Source organism: Pinus tabuliformis, chromosome 6 (assembly GCF_031772625.1).
Source record: "Pinus tabuliformis cultivar Carrire ecotype Pingquan chromosome 6, CPIR1, whole genome shotgun sequence".
Classification (NCBI taxonomy): Eukaryota; Viridiplantae; Streptophyta; class Pinopsida; order Pinales; family Pinaceae; genus Pinus; species Pinus tabuliformis.
This window is the reverse complement of record NC_142292.1, coordinates 340,071,560-340,088,795: the sequence shown is the minus strand read 5'-3', so window position 1 is coordinate 340,088,795 and position 17,236 is coordinate 340,071,560. Positions and strand designations below refer to the sequence as shown.

The following is a 17,236-nucleotide window of genomic DNA, read 5'->3' as shown; positions in this document are numbered from 1 at the left end:
AATACATAAACAACTTACTCGTTTCAGTATGGCAACTGGTAGCTTTGGCAAAAACTTGGCAAAGATAGCAAGAGATGCGGATCAACCAGGTAAGCAATTCTAATTTGTTTTTCTTTTCAAGTTAAATTATTTACAAATTCACAATTCAAATTATCTCTAAATACTTGTAATTTGTAAATAAGTAATGAAATGAACCAAGTTACTATTAATGTCTTTTTCTTTGCAGTGCATTGGTGGGAGTCATATGGCGACGAATGTCCTCAATTGTAAAAGTTTGTAGTTAGAGTCCTCAGCCAAACTTGCAGTGCTTTAGGTTGTGAGCGCAATTGGTCTGTTTTTGAGCGAATACACACGAAGAAGAGAAATCGTTTGGAACAAAAACGGTTAAATTATCTTGTCTTCGTGCAATACAACTTTCGACTAAGGTGCAACCAAATGATGAACAAAAGACCTGATCGAGATCCCATTGTGTTGGAATATATTGGTCCGACATCGGAATGGGTGGAGGAGACTGAAAATTCCGAGTTTGATGTTGATTTTGATATTGACATGGTGTTAGGGGGGGATGAAGCAGATTTGCTAGTGCCATTAGAACTAGGATTAGTAGCCACATCAAGCAAAGGCAAACAACCAATGGAAGGCACTAGTCGTGCAGCTTGACCAACTCGTGCTTCCATTAGGTCCACTTCTATTGTTATTGGTGGCAGTGTTACTATTGAGGTTGCAGATGAGGCTGAGGCAGCCTCAAACTCTAATCCAGATGATGTTTATGTAGTTCTTGTTGATGATGATTGATCATGTGTAGACTTGTAGTCTTGTAGTAGGCCAATGGCCTCATAGCTTGTAGCATTGTTTTTGGACTTTATAGGCCATTTAGAGCTTCATTGCTTATGTATTTTGTCGATGATATGTATTGCACTCGATACCATTTTGATATATTTACCTTTACATGGTATATAGATGAGAAAAAATTGCATATTTTGTCTCTATTGGCTTGGAATCATGGTTTTAAATCTTAAAAATAGTTGTTTTTTTGTTTTAATTATATTATTATTAAAAATTAATTATTTAATGTATTTTTTAAAAATCGGTTCCTTGAGATTTGACCAGTTTCGTTTTAACCGTTTCCAGTTTGAAACCTGATTTATTAGCTGGACCAATCAAGTAACTGGTTCTTGTTTTTAAAACTATGTGAAAGGAGGTTTCAGAGCCATAAAACATCAACTAAATTTTGGTGAATATTTCATTAAATTGTCGGTCATCAACAAGTACAAGATGAAAGAAGATAATTTATATGAAAATCAACACATAGCATTAAAGAATCACCAATAATCATCCAAGAGAGAGAATCATCCAACAAAATATCCTGAACAAGAAGTTTGCTCCATAATGCGCAAGAGAGAAAACAAATAGCTACTATATATGATCTCCATGTTTGACCACGATTCTAAGAATATTGACCTCCCTTTACTTATATGGGGGCATCCAAGTCAAATTTTTATAATTTTAGCCTAAAGGCCCTAAAATAATATTAAATTGTAATTACAAGTTGGCTAGGTCACAAATTGCTCCACCAAAGATAGTGAAATATTTGATAAAACATAAAAATGAGCCTCAATTAGCCCACACATGTGAGTTGAAATCCCTCCGAGGGTGACATCATCCCGAAAGAGGCGTGTGTCTTCATTAAAGTGCAATGAATGTGTTGAAAATGCAACAAGAAAATCTCAATTTGACTTTTCTTGGTCAAACTAGAGAAAATTCGAATTTCTATTTTAGCAAAAAACTGGAGGTGGTTAACTAAGGTGACATGGCACTTGTCAGTTAATTCGAGTTGGGGAAGCTTGAGTTCAATTTAATATGATTGATTGCTAATTTGTAGCAATCTATTTCAGTTAATTTGAGTTATTGTCACTTAAACTAGTTCTAACCGTCAGAAGAACTAGTGGAGGTCAAGTTGTGGAAGTGGAACTTCAACCACACTCAGTGATCAACCAATTAATTGATCAATCAACCCAAAATAATTGTTGCATGCAGAGAATTCGAGTTACCCAATTGAGATAGAGATTCCAAGGCAGTGTACTATTAGTTGTAGCATATACCAATGTGTACAGGTGGTCATGCAATCAGAGGAAGGACCTAGAGGAATTCATGCAATTCAATAGTGGGAAATTGCGAAATAATAGGGGTTAATTTCCTGCAGGAACAACACAAGGAAATAGGAGCTTGGAGGGCTTGAAAATTGGCTAAGTGTTGGCCAGAGTCAATCAGTCAAGCAGAGGGATAGACTATACACTTGCAAGTTGTGCTCATGTTTGAGAAAACATATGTATTTCATCTCTATTCTTTGAATAATGCAATACAAATAGGAAGGGCTTTTGAGTAGTTGCTTTCCCTTAGATAATTCTCTGTGCATGTGTGATGTTTCATTTTGCATGTCTATAATTTGTGTTCTAGATGGTGAATTAACTTCTGCATATCAGTAGAGTAGCTTTGAGTCTTGTGATTTAGTAAATTTCATGAGCATTTTCAAATCTACACATTAATTTCTACATGGTATCAGAGCAGGATTCTCTGTAGAGCAGAGGTTTCAAATTTGTCATTGCAGGAGGTTTGAATTTGAAGATCAACGTGGCAAGATTTCTTCAGCGCTGACAAGATGGCTTCAATGGACTAAGGCTAGAGTATGCCTTGGAAGGCACCTCAAATTTTGTTGCATGGAAGGACCGCATGGAGGCAATATTGGATGACAATGGGTTGCTAGAATACATCAAGACAGATGTTGCAAAACCCCAAGCATCTGATGCTCAAAACCTTGCTCAGTGGAAGAAAGATGTAGCCAAGGCGAGGAGAATCATATTGGAGGGAGTATGGGATCATATTGTCTCGAATCTCCATGGAAAAGAAACTCCGTTCGCAATGTGGAAGGCACTGGAAAAATTGTTCGAGAATTTTAGTGACCATAAGAAGCTGGCACTCGAGGACAAACTTCGAAGTATCAAGATGCAAAAGAATGACATAGTTTCGTAGTATCTGAGCAAGTTTACACCATGTCCTGGTGAACTTGGCGGGGTCGGTTGTAATGTCCTTGAAGAAGACTTGGTAGCTCTAGCCCTTTTGGGCCTTCCCAAGAGTTGACATACCTATCAAGATTCGGTGAATGGTAAGGAGAAACTACCGAGCTGGGAGCGCTTATGGTCTGACCTAGTACAGGTTGAAATAAGGCGGAATACCAGAGACGTGACTTCATCCAAGGGCGAGGATGATGAGAATTGTGCCTTGGATGGAAAGGCAAAGTAGGGGAAAGGGAAGAAATCCCAATCCAAAGCATAATCTAGTCAAGGGGGCAAGAATAAAGACTTGTCCAAAATCAAGTGCTTTCATTGTCATGAATTCGGGCACTATGCCATGAAGTGTCCACACAAGAAGACAAGCAAGAAGACCTCAGGAGGAGCAGCAGGTGAAGCCTTGGCTTCACAGTTCGAGCTTGATTTTACTCTCATTGCATGCATGGCCAACATAGTGATGGGAAGCGTGTTGTACTTGGACAACGGTGTGTCATTCCATATGACGGGGAATAAAGACTTTTTCAGTGATTTGGAGGAGAAAGATCTCCAGATGCACATCGAGATGGGAGATGATGGAAGGTACAACGTGATCGGGATTGGTACAGTCACCTTTTAGAGGGAGTCAGGCTCCCCTCTTAGACTCAAGGATGTGATGTTTGTTTCGGGTCTAAAGAAGAATCTTGTCTTCGTTGCAGTTTTGGAAGATTGTGGTTATGATGTGATCTTCAGCAAAGGAAAGACATTCCTGAGACACATAGCCACAAGATAGGTGAAGCAGATCAAGGTTCGTGTGAAGAACTTGTACAAGCTAGATGTGGAGGATTGGCCTGCATTGAGCACAAAGGTGGAGATGGTGCAAAGCTGTAATGTCGATGAACTTTGGCCATTTGCATCATGGCGCTTTGAAGATCATGTAGCAGATAACCATAGGCCTTCCCAGAGGAGCACCAGAGCAGTTAGATACATGCAAAGGATATACCTTGGGGAAGTACACAAAAGCCACTTTCCATGATTGAAACAACAAAGCACTTATAGTCCTTGAAAGGATCCACTCTGATGTCTATGCACCTTTCTCGACAGCTTCCATTGCTAGGCAAAAATATTTTATCATTTTTATTGATGACTTCTCACGAAAGTGCTGGATCTTCTTCATGCGGAAGAAGGATGAGACTTTCTCCAAGTTCTTAGAATTCAAAGCACCGGTTTGGAAAGAAACGGGCAAGAAGGTGAAGGCTTTCAGGAGCGATAATGGAGGTGAGTACGTGTCGAATGAGTTTAAAATTTTATGTGTAAAAGAAGGCATTTGACGAGAGTTGACAACACCCCACAACCCACAACAGAATGGGGTGGCTGAGAGGAAGAATTGCAACACTGTGGGAGCAGCGAGGGCAATGTTGCATGACCAAAGCCTACATATGCACTTGTGCGTTGAAGCATGCAACATAATGGTCTATTTGCAGAACAAGAGTCCTCATTGGATTCTTGACATGATTACACTGGAGGAGGCTTTCTCGGGGAGGAAGCCGGATGTGTCACACTTTAGGATTTTTGGAGCCTCTATTTACTGCCATGTCTCCAAAGAATCAAGGAAGAAGCTAGAGTTGACAACAAAATTGGGGGTATTTGTGGGTTACACAAAAACTCCCCACAACCTCTGTGTGTACTTGCCATCCCTCAGAATCACAATTGTGCGAAGGGATGTAAAATTTGATGAAGACAAAGCCATGCGGTGCTCTGTAGAGAGGGAATTTCAGATCCCACTAGAGGAGGAGATTTTAGCTCCAAAGGAGGAATCTTAGGATGTTGTGGAGCAACCACAAGTTGAGGAGCAGAGAGTGGAGACAACCACTCAAGCAAAACCATCTAGAGAAAGTAGGAAGAGAACCAGGGAAGCTAAGAGACTTGTAAGTTGTGTAGGATGCCAGGGAGAATGTGGGTGCTCCTTCAAATCAACGCAGGCAAAGAAGGTCACTAGATCGGTACATGGGCTACATGGCTCTAATGACTGAGCCATCTTCTTTCGAGGAAGCAGTAGAGCAACCTGTATGGGTTGATGCGATGGTGGAGGAGTACAAATCCATTGTAAATAACAGTGTTGGGAAGTGGTCCCAAGACTAGTAGAAAAATCAGTTGGGGGTTCGAGATGGATCTTCAAGGTGAAGCATGCAGTAGACAGAAGTATAGAAAATTACAAGGCCATATTTGTGGTCAAGGGGTACTCTTAGGTGGAGGGGATTGACTATGAGGCTACCTTTGCTCCTGTAGCAAGGTACTCATCCATCAGATCAATCCTTGCTTTGGCTGCACAGATGGGGTGGAAGATCCACCGGATGGATGTGAAAATAACATTCCTCAATGGAATTATTGAGGAGGAGGTGTATGTTGAGCAATCAGAAGGCTTCGAGACTTTTGATCGAGAGTCTCATGTGTGCAAACTCAAGTGAGAATTATACGGTCTCAAGCAAGCACCCCGTACTTGGTACACCAGGATCGATGGCTATCTCACTAGTTTGGGCTTCACCAAAAGTGAAGTGGATGCAAAACTCCATCATATTTTGGTAGAAGGTAAATTTTTGATTATTGTCTTATATGTTGATGACTTGATTTTGATTGGTGATGAGTAGCTGATCAGATCTTGCAAGGAGGACTTTGCAAGAGAGTTTGAGATGAAGGACATGGGTCTCATGCATTACTTCCTTGGATTGGAAGTTATGACAAGGTGAGGGGGAATTGTTGTCTCTCAGGGCAAATATGCCAATGAGATACTTCATAAGTTTCGCATGGACAGATGTAAACCCATGGAGACTCCTTTAGCAACCAATTGGAGGATAGGGGATGCCACTTCAGGTGAAGAAGTGGATGCTACTATCTACCGACAGTTGGTGGGTTCACTCATGTATCTTGTGAACACACGACCAAATATGTGCTTTGCAGTCAACTAGTTGAGCCAAGCTATGGTTAGGCCAACCAAACTGTTTTGGAGGGCAGCTAAGCATGTTCTACGGTACCTCAAAGGCATTGCCCAGTTTGGACTATGGTACAAATGAAAAAAGGGAGTGAAGTTGTGTGGCTTCATAGATGTAGATTGGGTGGGGAGTCCAACAAACCATAAGAGTACATTAGGTGGAATTTTCAGTGTTGGATCTGCAACGACTTTCTTGGTACAACAGGAAGCAAAGATCTGTGGCACTCAACTCGGCAAAAGCAAAATACATGGTTGCAAGTCAAGCAACATGTGAGGCGATTTGGATGAGAAAGATACTTGTTGGCTTGTTTGGTCATATGATGGATCCAACTGTGATTTACTGTGATAATCAGAGTTGCATCAAACTCTCTGAAAATCCTGTTTTTCATGATCAATCCAAGCATATTGATATCCGGTATCACCATCTACGGGATTGTGTGCAGAGGCAGATTATGTTGTTGCAGTACATTCCGACAGAGGAACAAGATGCTGATATTTTGACAAAGGCCTTGTCAAGAGGGAAGTTTGAGTTCCATAGGTGCAAGATAGGGGTGGTTGATAATCCCTTTCTTACTGAGAGGGAGTGTTGAAAATGCAGCAAGAAAATCTCAGTTTGACTTTGCCTTGGTCAAACTAGAGAAAATTCAAATTTTTATTTCAACATAAATCTTGGAGGTAGTTAACTAAGGTGACATGGCACTTGTCACTCAATTAACTTAGTTAATTCAAGTTGGGGAAGCTTGAGTTTAGTTCAGTATGATTGATTGCTAATTTGTAGCAATCTGTTTCAATTAATTTGAGTTATTGTTAGTTAAACTAGTTCTAACTGTCAAAAGAACTAGTGGAGGTCAAGTTGTGGAAGTGGAACTTCAACCACACTCAGTGATCAACCAATTAACTGATCAATCAACCCAAAATAATTGTTGCATGCAGAGAATTCAAGTTACTTTGTTGAGATGGAGATTCCAAGGCAGCGTATTATTAGTTGTAACATATTCCAATGTGTAAAGGTGGTGCATGCAGTTAGAGGAAGGACCTAGAGGAATTGTGCAATTCAATAGTGGGAAATTCCTAAATAATAGGGGCTAATTTCCTGAAGGAAAAACGAAAGGGAATAAGAGCTTGGAGGACTTGAAAATTGTCTAAGTGTTGGCTAGAGTCAGTTAGTCAGGCAAAGGGATATAGACTATACACTTGCAGGTTGTGCTCAAGCTTGAGAAAGCATATGTATTTCATCTCTATTCTATGATTGCAATATAGATAGGAAGGAGTTTTAAGCAGTTGCTTTCCCCTAGATAAATCTCCGTGCACGTGTGATGTTTCCTTTTGCATGTCTACGATTTGTGTTATAGATGGTGAATTAACTTCTGTAAATCAGTAGAGTAGCTTCGAGTCTTGTGATTTAGTAAATTTCATGAGCACTTTCAAATCTACACATTAATTTCTACATAATGGCTCCAAGGGGTGCATCTTGTCCTCAAATGTTACTTTTCATCAAATAGTGCTAAAACATCAAGCAAAGCCTCGTCAACTCCAATGTCCTCCACTAGCATCCCCATGTCATCAATCCAAGCATCATGAAGGGGGTGTCATAGTGCTAGGGCATGACATCATCTTGGAGAAGTTTACCATCCGCTTTAGAAGGGTTCTACGTCATGATCATCATCATAAATGTCCTAAAAAATAGGGCAACGTCCATCAAGTGCAATGCCAACCTCGGGGCATCCTGTCAACTTTGATGTACATAATCTCTCATGGTAACACCTTGGCTCTTTAGGGCAATGTTCAAGGCCTTAGAGGTAGGTGAGAGTGTCATCAATTGTGCTCAAGCATCCCAACACCAATGCTCATCAATAGGTGTCTAATGTCCTCTATCAAAGTGCCCAGTTCCGTCATCAAGTGGGTAGGATGTCCTCTTTGAAGTGTTGGAGAGGCATCAGGAAATCCCTTAAGGGATGACAACGGTACCTGGGAGAAGAAGACCTAACACATAGTCACATAATCCAGTGAGATCAACATCACAGGTGCAAGAATTATAAAAGTATCAAAGTGGGTCATATTCAATGAAAAGGAGCATCAAAGTACTTTACACAAGCATCATACTCAAATATCTTGCTTAGACATGGGAGGGTTATTAGAAGGCTTTATTAGGTGCTACCAACCCCAATGGGAGGAATAGTTCCTAGGTTGACCCTTTTAGAAGATGGGTGTGAAAATGTGTCATGAATTGGGATTTACTTCGTGGATGATGCCACTGCCTTGTATTGGGCTATGAAGTTCACAACATCCTTGAGTGTTATGATGTGAAGAGGGAGAAATCCTGGGACTTCAATTACCCCTTTCCTCGACCTATTTTTACCACCCCTTTTGTGTGCCCTTTTCATCATTATTTTGCATATATATGGCTTCAGTTGCAAGCTTTCATTCATCATTGACCCCTTAAAGATGAAATGGTTCCTTGTTCATCAGGGTTTAGATAATCAAAGTTTCTTTCATTTAAATATCTTATGCATTAGCTAGGAACTTGGTGAGGGCTAATTAGGGGGTAGATCTCAGGCTAGGATTTTGTGCATCTACTTTCTTTTTTCCTTGCCAATTTTTTGCATTTTAAAATTTGGCACATGCTTTTTTCTTTTTTCTTTTTGCTACATCAACCTCTTAGGGAAAAGTTTCTAGGTCCCTACTCAAAGGATGAGAAAACAAGGAACCAATACTAACAATAAATAACAATCAACCCGAAGATGGGATGCGGATACAATGGGGAAGATGGAAAGTGTTAAGAATGGAAACCATGGAATGCTACCGTCATCAAAGTCTCCTATTTGTTCCCCTCATAGGCTGTGAAAGAAAGGCCTCGACGAAGGTGATAACCACCGAGGTGAAGCAAAGGAACAAATGTATAATCAAAAGCACCTAATTCAACATGTTATCCATACCATAATGTCCTTAAACATTAAATGAAAGCACTTGAAAACAAAAATGGTTAATGTATCTAATAATAGATGAACCACCTTCATTGGATGAGAAGGCTAGATGAAAGAAAGCACTAACCCTAGAGTGGATGAGAATCATATGAGGTTGGCTTTTTGTGGATCATGATAGGGTTGTTGGCTGGTAGGCTGAAACAATAGGAGAAAATTATTCTCCTAGGTTTCCCACGTGAGTGAGTAACAAGACCTACAATATGAAGAACTATGCATCGAATTTAAAAGATGATTGATATTGTAAAGGATGAAGTGAAAAGTCGCAGGGCAGATACAATCAAGGACCAAGGAAAATATAAAAACTGAGGTATGCTATGAACTATTTGTTATAGTTTTTGGCAATTCCTTTAGATGGGTTTCTATTGTGAACATGAATTAAAATGCAATAGAGGGGGGTGTGTCTTGAATGTGGACCTAAAGATCATGAATTGGAAAATGTTGGGTATGTGTTATATTCTTTGCACGATTAGCCCCTCACGCTTTTGCGTTTGTTTTTGGCAGTTTTTGTCAAGCAATTATTGTTGTTAGTAGTTTTCGGGTGCATGGTGGTTTTGCCCATGGCTTGGTAGATCCGATTAGAGGAACTATGATTATATTCTAATCTATGGTTATTGGATTGAGGTTTATAAATTGCTGCACCATGTATATAATGTAATGCGACATTGTAAAGAAGCAAAATGAAAAATCAATCTGGTTTTCCTGGGTTTGGGTTCCAGGAAAAAAATATTTGTGTATATTTTATGTGATCCCCATGGTATCTTTTCTGTTAGTTTTAAGAATTTGTTTGCATTTATTATCTGGAAAAGGTTAAAACCTACGAAAAGCTTCCCACAAGATTCCAAAAGTAAATTGCAAAGAACAAATCCGGTCATAGTCATTCTAGATGAAGGGGTTCAACATGTTTTTCTTCTTGTTCATTGTGCAAAATTGTAGACTTGAAGTTGAAACTTGAAAGGTTGTAGGAAATATTAGTGTTCCACGAGGACACATTCCCAGGGTGGGGTGCATGCACCCACGCTTCCCATGCACCTGGGACGGGGGGGACACTTGGGGAAATGTTCCCCATGTTCCCTTTCTGGGGAGATGTGGGGAGACGCAGAGGGGAACATTTCCCTAGTGTGGGGGATGTGTTTTCCCAAAAGGGGTTCTTGTGGGCATCCCCTCTCTGAAAGGGCTAGGCGTTCCCCCTTTATTTTGCTCAAAAATAACAATTTATGAGTAGGGAAGCTTAATATTCAACCCTAGGGCCTTATGTAATTAATGATAATGTTAAATAAGTAAAAGAATGCAAATGAAAGATAAGGGAGAATGCCACTTTTTTGTACTTAAATTTTTAACATTACCATTGATTGACTCGGGATGTTTGAGAGTGGTTATGGAGAAAATAGAATTTTAGATCCCATTCAAAATCCACTAGACTTAATAATATTTCAGGAATGGGGGGATTGCAATGTTTCCATTGGATTCTCTCATGTACTTGTTTGGAACTAGCATTTAATCAAGAACGCCAAGTCTAGAAGCACCCCTTTTGAGGGGGGATGTGTCCCCTTCAATTTTGCCTAATAACCCTTGAAATTTTATTTTATTTTTATAATAAAAAAACTAAAAAGAAAAATACATAACAAATATCTGAACCTAATCTAATTTACAATCCCTAACTCACTCATTCGACTTACCAAGCTTACCTCTACTCGACTTACCCTGTAGTGCTATCTAACTTACCGGTTAATTGTTTCCTCTCCTCCCCCACGATGTTCCTTCAATGCTCATTGCCCATTTTTAATTTTTAGTTTTAACATTTGAGTCTTGACTTTAGATATTGATGACCTTAGATTGATTCTTTGACTCAACACTCTTTACTATTTTTGAGTTTGAGTTATATCAATTTACTATTCCAATTTTTAGACTTTAGCTTCTATTAAGTCTATTTTACTTAGTACTAATTAGATTATAGAATGATGAATTTAAATTTTAAATCAATTTAGAATCTAAGATGATGGATTTAACTTTTAAATCAATGTAAATTCTAGAATGATGAATATGGATCAATGTATTTCATTATTGAATCTCGTGGTGTATGGATGAATGATGTATGTGTCTTTATGAATGGTGTGTATGGATCAATGTATTCCATTATTTAATTTCCCTAAAATTTGAGGGTACTCCCAAATGCCCCCCTTGTGCGTCTCGGAGTCTTGGTGGAACATTGGAAAATATATCTTGCATTGAAGAATTTTCAGTTCTTGTGATTGGAAATCTGTTTTTAGCAATTGAACATCATTATACATGAAACAACGAAAGAGAGAAATTATTGAGAGATCTAGGAGTTTTTTTTATTCTTTGTTAGGTAGTTGAATGTGGTTCACAGACACCGGAGATCAGTGTAGATCCTCCCGAAGGGATCACTTTAAATCCTCCAACCTATTTGACTAGCCTAACCCAAGAGTGTTGAGGATAGACCTCGTGTCCTCTCATTGTGAAAATTTCACCACCGAAATTCTTTTTTTTTTTTTTTCTCTGCAAAGACTAAGATCTATTAACTTAAAATAAAAATAATTTTACAAGTAATCGAGGCCTCAGAAGAGAATTCATGAGGGCTCTCTACATAGCAAGTTTGCCCCAGAATGGAAGGATTCTGGGCATATATGCTACAAAAAACTACATGACAGAAATACATTTCAGAGAAGGACCAGTAGATCAGAAGACTGTGCATGAGTACAAGAGGGCTAATATCCATAGTGAGTCTGACTGTAAAAACGTTGCCACTGCCCTGGAAATGACCAAAAGCGTCAAGATGATGGAATTGAGTCATGACTATATTCAATGAAACCTGGATGCGTTCATCTGCTTGACAACCAAAAAGCAAAAACGAGACAAAACAGAGCCAGGTGGCCTTAGGCTTCCATATCCCCGCCAGGAGTCTTTTCTTCTGCTGGACAGTCGCTACCCAAACACAGATCGTCATTGCCGGCCTTATCGTCCTCTGGGATTAACATGGGGTGATTAGTATCATTCAGAATTCCATCCCCGGCAACAGGGAGAGTATCTACATGGGGCGGAATGATTCTTGGACTGTCAATTTGACCTGGTTGATCAACCAAATCTTTCTCCTGGCTTCCCACTGTCAAATGCTGCTCGCTGCTCTGAGAGGGCTCCGGAGCTATGCAGGCCAGAGGATGGATCTGGTTTTCTTCTTCCGAGAGGATGATGGTGATATGGGCAGAAATCAGAGGCCTGTTGAGATTGCTTTGGAATTTAAAATGGGTGGTTTGAAAAGCACTATTCGGGATTGGCCTACGAGCAGGGCTAGGAGATTGCACATTCGCCTGAGAGGGAGGGAGATTAACGGGAGATTGTTCAGGGTTCTCAGAACTGCTGGCTGTAGGGCGAGAGCCATTACCATGACGCCCTCTGGGTCGTTTCCTGCCACCTTGGCGGACCATATTGAGGAGCATAGGGAGGGCCACAGAATCAACAAAACAAGCAAAGAGGGCAATTGAGAGTCAGAATGATTGAGCCAGAGAACAGGAAATACACACTGAGAGGGTCTGAGAAGGAGGTGAGAACCGCTTACCCCTGAAACGAGCCTGAGACCTGCGGAGCACGCCTCTGTAAACGGAGAACTTCTCGCCACCCGAAACCTTCGTAAGCCAGAACTCAGAGCAAGAAGAATGAATACTAACCATGAGAGGGATGAGCCGGGATGCCTTGAATATAACATTCCTTGCCATGCTTCGAACAGAGCACACCATAAATGCCCAGATACCGCCATATCCATCGTAATGCTGTCTATCAGTTTTACATGAGGTGAGGTTCTGGGGAGCCCCGCTGCTCTGCAGCATGCGGTACTCGCATTTAACAGTTGGCTTGTAAACCATTTATGACACCTGTGTCACCCGCATCCGGGGCACCACCGAAATTCTTATTGCAACAACTGGAATGAATTATTCTAATTGATAAATTAATTATTCAGTTTATTGCTACGACAACAACGAATTAATCACTACAATCTTCACAGATAAAAATATTGCGGAAGATAAACTGGAAATTGAGAAAATACTGGCGCGCACACAATAAATTTGACACAGTTATTATTGGACAAAAGTCCCCGGAAAAACCCAACTTGGGAAAATCGGTGCAGCAACTAAGGGTTTTTATTATTAAGCAGCAGTGAGAAATTTTGAGTATAATTGATGGATACCCAACTGGCTATCCAATCAACAAGTATCTGACAAAAGTAATTAGAGATAAAATTGTCTCACTCCACAAGCAATCTTGACATTAGCTCCTCCAGAAAAATTGGCCATCCAAACACTTGGGCAGGCCCTCTACATAGTCCTTGTGTTTCCTTTCACACATTTGGCTTTGTTCAACCTCTGATTCAACTGTCTTGCTCGACTCTGCTGCTGGAAGTGACTCTCTGTGCCCCTGGAAGACTTTCCTAGCCTCTGGAAGCTAAATCAACTTCCTCTCCAGCTAAATCAAATTGCTTTATTGAAGCTTCTGCATAGCCCTTGCGCAACTTCTGTGTGGAATGCCTTTGTCACCTGCTGCTACCTCCCTGGATCTGGAATTCTTCCTCCAGACCCCTTGTCTCTGCCCCTCTTTGTCTCTGCTTCCCTTCTCTGGCTCGAACTCTTCTGACAACTGCTCTCTGGAAAGTCGAACTACCTAAGAAAATTGATCTCTTGTGCCTCAAGTGTGTTTCTCCATCTACTCATCAACTTCTTCTTATAATCTTTTGTTGGGACTCCAACGACCAAGATTAAAACTTAATCAAGGGCTAAGATTATTTCCTAGTTGATTCGTGTGAGTTTATAGATGATTCACACCTTTCTCAATTAATACTGATTAATTAATCCCTTTTCTTAAGTTTAGACTTAGGAAATATTGAAAAATAGGCTAATGATCTAATTGAGACACTTCTAGGTGGAATTTCTAGCGATTTTTGGGTTATGGAGAACTCGTGTTTTACTCTCTCCACAAAGTTTCGAGAATAGAACACGTCTGATGCTACCCCACTTGGGAAAATTGGTGCAGTAGCTGAGGGTTTTTATTATTAAGTAGCAGTGAGAAATTTTGAGTACAATCTATGGATGCCCAACTGACTATCCAATCAACAAGTACCCGACAAAAGTAATTAGAGAGAATTATCTCACTCCACAAGCAATCTTGGTGTTGGCTCCTCTAGAAAAATTGGTCATCCAAACCCTTGGATAGGCCCTCTGCGCAGTCCCTGCACTGTGTCTCGCACATGTGGCTTTGTTTAGCCTCTGATCAAGCCGTCTTGCCTGACTCTGCTGTTGGAAGTGACTCTCCGGGCCTCTGGACACTGAATCAACTTCATCTCAAGCGAAATTGAACTGCTCTGCTGAAGCTTCTGCGCAACCCTTGCGCAACTTCTGCATGGAATATTTCTGTCATCTGTTGTTGCCTCTCTGGATCTGGAAATCTTCCTCTGAACTCACTGCCTTTGCCCCTCTCTGTCTCTGTGTCCCTTCTCTGGCTCAAACTCTTCCGACTGTTGTTCTCTGAAAAGTTGAACTACCCAAGGAAATCGATCTCTTGTGTCTCAAGTGTGTTTCTCCATCTACCCATCGACTTCATATAATCTTCTGTTAGAACTCCAATGGCTAAGATTAAAACTTAATCAAGGGCTAAGATTATTTCTTAGTCGATACGTGTGAGTTTCTAGATGATTCACATCTTTCTCAATATACTGATTAATTAACCCCTTTTCCTATTTTTAGCTTAGGAAATATTTAAAAATAAACAAATAATCTAATTGAGACACTTCGAGGTGGAATTTCCAGAAACAATTTTTGGGTTATGGAGAACTCCTGTGTTTTAGCCTCTCCACAAAATTTCGAGACTAGAACACCTCCAATGCTAAAAAAACTAACCATTAGTGAGGTGCTTATACAACGAGACTCAACCAATTGAGCTAACCCTTGGGGCTAAGAGATCAGGGAGTTTAAGTTGCTAAGGAAAATGAGAAACCTCTTTATTGTTATGAGGGGAGGAAATAACAGCAGACATGACGTTTTCTTTTTTGTTGTTGGGATGTGTTTCATTATGACAATGTTTACACTACCATTTTCACATTCTGTCGCTGATCTATGGATAATTTTTCCATGTCCATACTGCTTTCATTTTCTTACGACCTTTCACTTGCTTGCTGATATAAAACATCTTCCTTGACAACTTTTTTTGTTTCTGATAACTGCCTTGGGTGTTCCAATGGTTGGTGTGCTAGAACAGATCCCAAACTTATTGCTACTACAGTGAGCCTGTGCTCGATTAGGTATTTTCTTTTATATTTTTAGTGATTTAACACACATGGATATGTTAACTACCGTGAAATGAAGGCAGTGCTACAATAGCAAAGACACACGATGGAATACAAGGCACACAAATTTTACCTTGGAGAAAATTTATGTTGTTAAAGAACCATTCCTTTCTCTTAATCGATAGAGAGTACAAGTCAATAAAGAGATCATTAGGCTTGCTGCGTAGCTATGAGATACTATTGTCTGCTAACCTATAGAAGGTTCTTTCTTCTCTGCTCTGCCAGCTCTCTTCCTCCTTTTGGCTGTTGCTCTGCTATGGAACATGAAATTGTTATGTAGGTGCTGAATCCCTTTCCCTCTTTTCAGCTAGGGTTTCAACACTCTTTCTTGGCGGCTAAGGTGAGGCTTTTGGAATTTTGTGATATTGTAGAAGTCTCTGGTGAATCCCATATGTTACTAACTCTGCACGTGTGAATCATGGTGAGCTGATGTCGCTTCCACATGGACCTGTGGGCAATAATTCAATGGCTACCTTTGCTTGTGGCATAACTTTTATGGACTCCATTTGAGGAAATGAGCTTCCATGAGAGAGCTGCTCAACCTGTAGAATGGTGTGAGGACCTCCAAGACATATGTCCGCAAGGTCAGAGACCCAAAATTTTACTGTTAGGACTCTGAACTGGAGGATTTTTAGTTCTGGTCCAGCAGTGTGCTTTTCAGGATCTGACCCCAAGTGCTCCATTAGTGCCCTTAAAACAACAGTATCCATGTAGATTCCTCTTGGATCAGTGTGTTTAGTTTTACACTTTTAAAGGAATCAGGATAGCCCTTTTCTGGTCGTCTTTCAAATTTCTCCGTTGGCAAGAGCAAATAAAGCTTTCTGCTTATTTACTTGTTGGCCCTCACTATATCTTGTAATTTTGCTGCTGATTTTACGATCACAGTGTGACCTCTTTGCTGCTTTATGCTTTTCAAGAAATCATGCATGAAATTATTAGCCATTAGCATTTTATTTTTAGATTTTTAGAGAGTTTACATCTTTTCAGCTGCTCACTAGAGATGAACATTTGCAATTTCTAACTTTTATCTTCAATTTATGTACTGTGCCAATGCATTTCAGAAAGCGGAGAATGAAAGCAAGATAGTGGCAAGCAGAAAAGTCAAACCATATCAGTATACAAGAACAAAAAAAGTGGGCGGATAATTCTTCCTAAAAAAGTTGGTCTCTGCCAATCTTGCTGAATATCCCGGTCATTTGTAACTACTTGTATCATCAAGTGACCTTTGGGCTTCAAATCCAAAATCGGCTTAGTTATTTTGTTTTATCTATATTGCTCTCCAAGTGAAAAAATTCACTCAAATGGTGCAAATGTCCATTTTTGTTCAATATTAATAGCAACATTCTATCCTTTCTGCTGTCTATAAATGAGAAAGTAATTCTCAATATATATTAAATTTTAGGTAAATCGTGATCACATTCTCGATTGAATTATATATATATATATATATATAAGAGTAGGGATGAAGATGTTCATTACCTTTAACGAAGACCCCCCTGGCAATAAAACTAGACTATCTGGGTGTACCCAAAAAATATGATATGGAGTTTCCGATGCTTACCAAAAACATGCAGGCAACGATTTGTATTTCATTCTCAGTTTCCAATACTAAATAATTTGCTTAATTCTGATTTTACCTTTGGATAGTAGGTTCCTGTTTTGGTGTCTCTCGTATGAATTGAGATTCTAAGATTAGTTTTCTTGCTGAACTGACCAACGAAAAACATAATTTGAAGTTGCAAATGTCTAAGATAACTCATGAGGAATATGTATGCATTTCTTCTTCAGAGCTTCACTGGTTGGGTACCTACAAAGAGCATCTGTCTTAGCTGGAAATTTATTGAAAAAAATTGTTCATTTCGTGCGTGCT

General features: G+C 39.8%; 1 protein-coding gene across 1 annotated transcript in view; it reads left to right on the top strand.

Moving 5' to 3' along the window:
• Positions 1-17,002, top strand: part of LOC149258688 (uncharacterized) — a 57,055-nt gene extending 40,053 nt beyond the window's left edge. The window contains exon 3 of the mRNA XM_089415804.1: positions 16,428-17,002. Within this exon, the coding sequence (XP_089271930.1) occupies positions 16,428-16,511 (84 nt within the window). The 3' untranslated portion in view covers positions 16,512-17,002. The remainder of the gene's footprint in view (positions 1-16,427) is intronic.
• The last annotated feature ends 234 nt before the right edge of the window (positions 17,003-17,236 follow it).